At 50.1% G+C, this 9,069-nt stretch overlaps 1 protein-coding gene and 1 long non-coding RNA gene across 4 annotated transcripts in view; one reads left to right on the forward strand and one right to left on the reverse strand.

The window, feature by feature from the left end:
* Window positions 1-4,390, reverse strand: part of LOC116530691 — a 12,716-nt gene extending 8,326 nt beyond the window's left edge. Inside the window, exon 1 of the long non-coding RNA XR_004260105.1 lies at window positions 4,379-4,390. This is a non-coding gene — a long non-coding RNA (uncharacterized LOC116530691). The remainder of the gene's footprint in view (window positions 1-4,378) is intronic.
* FBXO27 (F-box protein 27) overlaps window positions 1-9,069 on the forward strand; it is a 22,414-nt gene that overhangs the window by 692 nt on the left and 12,653 nt on the right. For 2 of the 3 annotated variants that reach the window (XM_032248891.1, XM_032248890.1), the window contains exons 2-4: window positions 630-741; window positions 821-916; window positions 5,313-5,448. In XM_032248891.1, the coding sequence (XP_032104782.1) occupies window positions 630-741; window positions 821-916; window positions 5,313-5,448 (344 nt within the window). Of the gene's footprint in view, window positions 1-629; window positions 742-820; window positions 917-5,312; window positions 5,449-6,453; window positions 7,973-9,069 lie in introns of those variants that run through there. The other variant, XM_032248889.1, reaches the window with a different exon arrangement.

Consider the following 9,069-nt stretch of genomic DNA (forward strand, 5'->3'; position numbering starts at 1 on the left):
TGTGGGAGGAGTGGAAGGGGCGGAGCCGCACTGGGATCTGTGGGAGGCGTGGAAGGGGCGGGGTCTCACTGGGATCTGTGGGAGGAGTGGAAGGGGCGGGGCCGCACTGGGAGCGGTGGGAGGAGTGGAAGGGGTGGGGCCTCACTGGGAACGATGGGAGGTGTGGAAGGGGCGGGGCTTCACTGGGACCTGTGGGAGGAATGGAAGGGGCGGGGCCTCACTGGGATCGGTGGGCAGTGTGGAAGGGGCGGGACCGCACTGGGATCGGTGGGAGGAGTGGAAGGGGCGGGGCCTCACTGCGATGAGGGGTGGAAGGGGCGGGGCCTCACTGGGACAGGTGGGAGGAGTGGAAGGGGCGGGGCCTCACTGGGAGCCTGTGGGAGGGGGCAGCTGTGGGAGCCAGATAGAGGGGCTGGAGGGGCGAGGCTTTGCTGCAAATCGGTGAGAAGGGTCAAAGGAGCAGGGCTTTGCCAGGAGCTGATGAGAGGGGGCAGGGGGCGGGGCCTCCGTGGGAATGGCTGGGAAAGCAAGCTGCGCTGCCAGCACGTGGGAGGGGCTGGGGCGGAGTCTCACTAGGAACCTACAGGCAGGCGACTGGAACTTGGGTACTAGCCTTTTTTATTTCACAGAAGGCCTCCGAAAGTGGATGGTGCAGCATGGTGGGGACGGCTGGGTGGTAGAGGAAAACAGGACAACCGTGCCTGGGGCCCCTTCTCAGACATGCTTCGTGACTTCATTCAGGTGAATGCCCCTGCTCCAAAGGTCCTGCCAGTTGTTGAGAAAGGCCTGCCTGTTCTTATTACCCTGTCTCCATTCCCAGCTGGTGTCGCAAGAAGCAGGTCTTGGACCTAGAGGAGGAGGGTCTGTGGCCAGAACTGCTGGATAGTGGCAGGATTGAGATTTGTGTCTCTGACTGGTGAGTGTGATGATTAAAATAGCCCCTTGCTAAGCACTGACTTCATGCGACATGACCTTTTTAGGGGTGACTTAATTTAGGCCTCCTAACCCCTCCTTACAGATAAAAAAATCCAAAGCTCAGGCCGGCCATGGTGGCTCACACCTATAATCCCAGCACTTTGGGAGGTCGAGGCAGGCAAATCACTTGAGGTCAGGAGTTCAAGACCAGCCCAGCCAGCATACCTCATCTCTACTAAAAATACAAAAAAATTAGCCAGGTGTGGTAGTGCACACCTGTAGTTTCAGATACTTGGGAGGCTGAGGCCGGAGAATCGCAGAGGTTGTGGTGGGCCAAGATTGTGTCACTGCACTCCAGTCTGGGTGACAGTGAGACTCAGTCTCAGAAAAAAAAAGAAAAAGAAAAACTGAAGTTCGGTGAGGTGAAGTGACAGCCATACTCACAGTTTTAGAAATTAGCAGAGTATACACTCTGAGCCTCTCTACTCATGCCCAAAGGGATGTGGATTGGAAAGCAGAAGATGAGATCCAATACAGAGACCCTGGGCCCAGCTCAGTCTTGTCTGTGAATGATTGAGATGTTCCTTGCCTTAGGAGGAGAAAATAGCAAAGTTGGCTAAGAGCCTAGATTCTGGAGCCAGACCTCCCGGATTCAAACCCTAACTCTGTGGCTTTGTGGCCTTGGGCATGTCACAGCATACCTCTGTTTCCAAGATAGGGCTCTTGCAAAGACAATTATTACATGGCAAGCACATAACAAGTACTTTATAAATGTGAGCATATTTTTTGAACCTCGATCCCATGGGAAGGTGTATTTCAGGCCCTCAGATCATTCAGAGCTTTGCAGGAAACTGAGAGGTTAGGAAAGGGGAGATGACAGGCTGGGCACCGTTGATCATGCCTGTAATCCCAGCACTCTGGGAGGCAAAGGTGGGCGGATCACTTGAGGTCAGGAATTCGAGACCAGCCTGACCAACATGGTGAAATCCATCTCTACTAAAAATACAAAAAATTAGCCAGGTATGGTGGTGCGCGCCTGTAATCCCAGCTACTCCGGAGGCCAAGGCAGGAGAATCTCTTGAACATGGGAGGCGGACGTTGCAGTGAGCTGAGATGGCACCATTGCTCTCCAGTCTAGGCAACAGAGTGAGACTCCGTCTCGGGAAAAAAAGGGGGGGCATGCAGATGACTTGCCCTGGCCACACAGCCTGAGCTTAGCAGAACCTGGCATAAGGCCCTGACTCAACTGACTCCAGAGCTTGTCCCTTTAGTGATGGTCTTGCATCTGGGGTGCATGAAGAGTTTCCAGGGGGTTTATGACCCAGATAGTTTTATGGGAGTCAAATTCCAGGTCCACTGCAGCCATCTGCCCCTATTATAAAATTAATCTGCTATAGATTACATCTGTGTGGGAAGCATCATACAATTCTCCTTCCCTAGTCTCTTTCTCAGTGTGCCCCTTCTCTAGTTTTACAAGAAAAAAACCCCTCACTACGGTGTGTGGTCCCCAGATGTAAAGACTACTGGGGAACCAGGCAAAATGGCCATTGGAAATTTTGAGCGTTAGCAAATTCACTTTTTTTTTTTTTTTTGAGGTAGAGTCTCTCTTGGTGGCCCAGGCTGGGTGCAATGATGCAATCTCAGCTCACTGCAACCTCTGCCTCCTGGGTTCAAGTGATTCTCCTGCCTCAGCCTCCCAAGTAGCTGGGATTACAGGTGTGCACCACCATACCCAGCTAATTTTTGTATTTTTAGTAGAGACTGGGTTTCACCATGTTGTTCAGGCTGGTCTCGAACTGCTGACCTCAGGTTATCCACCCACCTTGGCCTCTCAAAGTGCTGAGATTACAGGTGTGAGCAACCGCACCTGGCCAGCAAATTCACTCTTAAGGCCCCATAACCCTGCCCCCAAACTCCATCTCATTAAGAAATATATCTCCAGTAAGTTTTTTTTTTTTTTTTTTTTGAGACAGAGTCTTGCTCTTTCACCCAGGCTGGAGTGCAGTGGCATGATCTCGGCTCACTGCAACCTCCACCACCTTGCCTCAAGTGATCCTCTTACGTCAGCCTGCTGAGTAACTGGGACTACAAGTGTACAACCATCATGCTTGTCTAATTTTTAAGTTTTTGTTTTTTTTCTTGTTTTTTCTTTTGAGACGGAGTTTCACTTGTTGCCCAGGCAGGAGTACAATGGCGCCATCTCAGCTCACTGCAACCTCCACTTCCTGGGTTCAAATGATTCTTCTGCCTCAGCCTCCCGAGTAGCTGGGATTACAGGCATGCACCATCACGCCTGGCTAATTTTTGTATTTTTAGTGGAGATGGAGTTTTGCCATGTTGGCCGGGCTGGTCTCGAACTCCTTACCTCAGGTGATCTGCTCACCTCAACCTCCCAAAGTTCTGGGATTACAGGTGTGAACCACCACACTTGGCCATGTATTTTTTGTAGAGATGGGTTTTGCCATGTCACTCAGGCTGGTCTTGAACTCCTGGACTAAAGCAGTGCTCCCACTTCTGCCTCCCAAAGTGCTGGGATTCCAGGTGTGAGCCACCATGCCTGGCCAGATTTTGTTTTTAATTATTACTTATCAAACTATGTAACATATTTGTGTTGTTTTGGTCAATGGTGTACTATTTGATTGTAATAATCAGTCACTTCCAAATTTTGCTGCACATCATAAAGGTAGCTTTTTAAACACCCAATGCCGGCCAGGTGTGGTGGCTCATGCCTGTAATCCCAGCACTTTGGGAGGCCGAGGCGGGTGGATCACAAGGTCAGGAGTTCAAGACCAGCCTGGCCACCATGGTAAAACCCCGTCTCTACTGAAAATACAAAAATTAGCTGGGCGTGGTGGTGCGTGCCTGTAATCCCAGCTACTCAGGAGGCTGAGGCAGGATAATTGCTTGAATCAGGACCCAAGAGGTGGAGGGCGCAGAGAGCCGAGCTCATGCCACTACACTCCAGCCTGGGTGACAGAGCAAGACTCAGTCAGAAAACACACACACGCGCGCGCGCACACACACACACACACACACACACACACACACCCCCAATGCCCAGGCACCATTCATACCAATTAAATCTGAGTGTCTGAGGGTGAGAGTCAGGTGTCAATATTTTTTGTTTGGTTGGTTGGTTTTTATTTTTAAGACAGAGTTTCCCTCTGTCACCCAGGCTACAGTGCAATGGAGCGATCTCAGCTCACTGCAACCTCAGCCTCCCATGTTCAAGCAATTCTCCTGCCTTGGCCTCTATTGAGTAGCTGGGATTACAGGCACCTGCCACCATGCCTGGCTAATTGTATTTTTAGTAGAGACAGGGTTTCACCATGTTGGCCAGGCTGGTCTCAAACACCTGACCTCAGGTGATCCACCTGCCTCAGCCTCCCAAAGTGCTGGGATTACAGGCGTGAGCCACCATGCCCAGCCAGGCATCAATATTTGTGAGAAGTTTCAAGCTCACTACAAAGTTCAGGGATGGACTCCCTAAGACCATCCTCACTTCTGACACAATATGTTAGAACAACACAAATATATTATGTCATTTGATGCGTAATAATTAAAAACAAAATCTGGCTGTGTATAATAGCTCACGCCTGTAATCCCAGCACTTTGGGAGGCAGAGGCAGAAGGATTGCCTGAGTCCAGAAGTTCAAGACCAGCCTGGGTGACATGGCAAAACCCCATCTCTACAACTCCACCAACTACAAGTTTGGGGAACTTCCAAAACCACCTTCACCATTCAATAATTCATTGGAAGAACTCACAGAAAGCTACTAAACACTTCTGGTTTATTACAGGGAAATGATACAGATTAAAATCAGCCAAGAAAAGAAGGGCACAGAGCAGCATCCAGGGGAAATGTCAGACACAGAGCTTCTGCTGTCCTGCCATGGCATCAGGACATGTTACCGTGCTGGCATTGATGTGTGGCAAGATGCATGGTATTTTGTTGCCCAACAGAGTTCACTTGAGCATCCGTGTCCAGAGTGTTTCTTGGGTTCATCACATAGGCATGATGGATTGATTGATGGCCCGTGTGGTTAATCTTGGCCTCCAGGTCCACTGATGTTCCCTGACTCCCAGCCCCCACTGTAAGTCACATTGTGGGTCTTTCTGTAGGGGCCAGCCCCCATCCTGAGACCATCTATATGAGTGTGGCTAGCCCCTGCCCTAAATCACATTGGTAGACTATCCACTACCCACTGGGTCCCCATCAAAGATACTCCTATCTGACACAACACATTCAAGTGTCCAGAGATCACCTCCCAGGAGTCCCTTTAGAGGATTTGTGTACATGGGGAGGGCATTTGGACAAGGCAGGAAGGAGAAGGTAGGCAGACACCCAAAGAGATGGGGTGGCAAGTCCAGCCTTCAAGGCCTCCCTCCTCCCGCAGGTGGGGAGCCCGACACGACAGTGGCTGTATGTATCGACTCCTTGTCCAACTTCTAGATGCCGACCAGACTGTTCTAGATAAATTCTCTGCTGTGCCTGATCCCATCCCCCGGTGGAACAACAATGTTTGCCTTCACGTGAGTCTCTGATGGCGGTTGGGGAAAGGATGTTGGGCGCCTGTGGTGACCTATTGCTGCTAAACAAATCACCCCAAAACTTAGTGGCTTAAAATCGACAGTCCTCTGACTACCTCTCGTGGTTTCTGTAAGTCAATAATTTCAGGAGGACTCACCTGGGTGGTTCTGGCTTCTGCCTCTCGAGGTTCAGACAGTGACATTCTGATGAAGTCTGGAGCTGCAGGGCGGGGTGGTGGGTGGTGTGTGTGTAGCAGTCAGCGGCTGGGAAGCATCTCTTCCTTCATTTAGTCTCAGAGCTTCTCCACGGGATCTCTCTTGATTGGGCTACTTTGGGCTTCCTCACAGCATAGCAGCTCCTACACGGTCAGAATGCATATGTGTTTGCTTGGGGAAGAGGATTCTAGAGAAACAGGTAGAAGCTCCCTTGCTTCTGACCTAGCCTTGGAAGTCACTTGGCAAAAGTCACTCCATATCATTTTCACCACATTCTTGGTGACAAGCAAACCCACCTAGATTCGTGGGGAAGAGAATTAGATTCCCCCTTCCTTTTTTTTTTTTTTTTTTTTTTTTGAGATGGAGTCTCCCTCTATCATCCAGGCTGCAGTACAGTGGCATGATCTCAGCTCACTGCAACCTCTGCCTCCTGGGTTCAAGTAATTCTCCTGCCTCAGCCTCCTGAGTAGCTGGGATTACAGGTATGCGCCACCACACCTGGCTAATTTTTTTTTGTATTTTTGGTAGAGACAGGGTTTTGACATGTTGGCCAGACTGGTCTTGAACTCCTGGCCTCAAGCAAGCCACCTGCCTCGGCCTCCCAAAGTGCTAGGATTACAGGCACGAGCCACACTGCACCGGCCAGATTCCACTTTTTGTTGAGCGAGTGGAAAATTCTATAAGATTCTAGAAGAACATGTGCTCCTTGGGAGATTTTATAGCCAACCTCCAACGTCAGCTTTGGAGAGGGGGCTGTGGCACAATGGGGCTGGGCCCTTCCTCTGCCTACAGGTCACCCACGTGTTCTCCAACATCAAGATGGGTGTCCGCTTTGTGTCTTTCGAACACTGGGGCCAGGACACAGAGTTCTGGGCCGGCCACTATGGAGCCCGTCTGACCAACTCCAGTGTGATGGTGCAAGTTCGTCCACCCTAGTCCAGGACCACCCTTCTTGCAAGACAGCCTGACTGTGCCTTCCAGGGCCTGGGACCATTGGCTGGGACCCCTCATTAACCAACTAAGCGCTTGTACCTCCCTGGCATACTGGGAATTCCTGGGTCCGATCAAAGGCCCTCAACTTGAGGTTCTAGAAACTACCAGAAGAAGCTTCTTCCATCATATCTACCTACTGCAGCTGCTGCTTTGGGGGACCCTGCCCTACTGAGGGGAAACCCACAGGTTTGAGCATGGGGGAACACACGTCCTGGAGAATTCTCCCCTCCCCTCTCTTCTCCTCCCACCCGAAACCCTCCGATCCAGCCTCAGGCCCCTCTGTCCCATCCCCTCCCCTCCTTGCCACTGACCTCTTGCCTCCCATTGTTTCTGCCACGGTGACCTCCTTGGTCCCTTCAGGGAAGCCCTCCACTCATCTCAGAACTTAGATTCTCATCCTCAGGGCTCAGAAAGTCCCAGCCCTAAGGGTGTGAACCCAACCTCCCGGGGCTTCTGAGCTACAGTGCTGGGACCAGGTCATACAGCTGAAAGTCAATGTTTAAAAAAAAAAAAAAAAAATTTGGGCTGGGCATGGTGGCTCATGCCTGTAATCCCATCACTCTGGGAGGCCGAGGCAGGTGGATCGCCTGAGGTCAGGAGTTCAAGACCAGCCTGGCCAACATGGTGAAACCCCGTATCTACTAAAAATACAAAAAATTAGCCAGGCGTGGTGGCGCATGCCTGTAATCCCAGCTACTCGGGAGGCTGAGGCAGGAGAATCACTTGAGCCCAGGACTCAGAGGCTGCAGTTAGCTGAGATTGTGCCACTGCACTCGCAGCCTGGGCAACAGAGCGAGACTCCGTTTCAAAAAAAGCTTGGGCCGGCTGCAGTGGCTCATGCCTGTAATCCCAGCACTTTGGGAGGCCAAAGTGGATCACTTGAGCCCTGGAGTTCAAGACCAGCCTGGGCAACATAGTAAGATCCCCATCGCTACAAAAAATACAAAAATTAGCCAGGCATGGTAGTACACACCTGTAGTCCCAGTTACTTGGGAGGCTGAGAAGAGAGGATCATTTGTGCCCAGGAGGTTGAGGCTATAGTGAGCCGTGATCATACCACTGCACTCCAGCCTGCATGACAGCGAGACCCTGTCTCAAAAAAAAAAAAAAAAAAAAAATTTGGAGATGGTTCTGCCCATTCTGACTTCTCTAATAAATGAGGTAATTCCCTGAGCCCAACTCTGATCCTCAAGGACCTGTAATTATGTGATATTTAAAATTAAAATACTATTTTTTATTTTGGCTTTTCTTCAAACAATAATATATCAGCAGCATGTACCTGCCAATCATATGTAATAAATTTCTTATTTTGCCAAAACTGCTTCAGACCTTTTTAATAGAAGTGCAGTGTTACTGCCTTGGTTGAGAATCATAAGTAGTCCCAGTTGAGGAGGGGAAACTGTAGGGAAGAAAGCACCCGCTGAGGCTGGGCGTGGTAGCTCACGCCTATAATCCCAGCACTTTGGGAGGCTGAGGTGGGTTGCTCTCTTGAGGTCAGGTGTTCAAGACCAGCCAGGCCAACATGGTGAAACCCTATCTCTACTAAAAATACAAAAAATTAGCCAGGCATGGTGGCAGGCACCCGTAATCCCAGCTACTCGGGAGGCTAAGGCAGGAGAATTGCTGGAACCTGGGAGGCGGAGGTTGCTGTAAACTGAGATTGTACCATTGCTATTCAGCCTGGGCAACAAGAGCAAAACTCTGTCTCAAATAAATAGATAAAATAAAAATGCAAAAATTAGCCAGGTGTGGCAGCAGGTGCCTGTAATCCGAGCTACTTGGGAGTCTGAGGCAGAAGAACTGCTTGAACCTGGGAGGCGGAGGTTTCAGTGAGCCAAGATGGCACCACTGCACTCCAGCTTTGGTGATAAAGCAAAACTGTCTCAAATAAAAGACAATATTTGGGAAAGACTGGACATGATGACTCACGCCTGTAATCCCAACGCTGTAGGAAGCCTAGAGAGGAGAATTACTTGAGCCCAGGAGTTCAAGACCAGCCTAGGCAACATAGTGAGACCCAGTTCTACAAAAAAAATTAAAAAATTAGCTGGGCATGGGGATGCATGCGTATAGTCTCAGCTACTTGACAGGCTGAGGTAGGAGTATCATTATAGCCCAGGACCTTGAGGCCACAGCAGTCCAGCCTGGGAGATGGAGTGAGACCCTGGCTCCCCCTACCACCGCCGCCAAAAAAGAAAATGAATAGGAAATATTTGGGGAAAAAAACTTTCATAAAGTTTCAAAAAGTAAAAACTTGAGTTTGCCCCATGCCAAGTGCCATGTTGAATCCATGAGAATGAAGTGGTATGCAGCCATTGTACAGTTGACCCATGGACCACATGGTGGTTGGGGGGCCGGCCTTCCTTGCTGTTCAAAAGCTGAGTATAACTTTTTTTTTTCTTTTTTTTTTTTTTT

Source organism: Sapajus apella, unplaced genomic scaffold, assembly GCF_009761245.1.
Source record: "Sapajus apella isolate SASKATOON/1434 unplaced genomic scaffold, GSC_monkey_1.0 scaffold68, whole genome shotgun sequence".
NCBI lineage: Eukaryota > Metazoa > Chordata > Mammalia > Primates > Cebidae > Sapajus > Sapajus apella.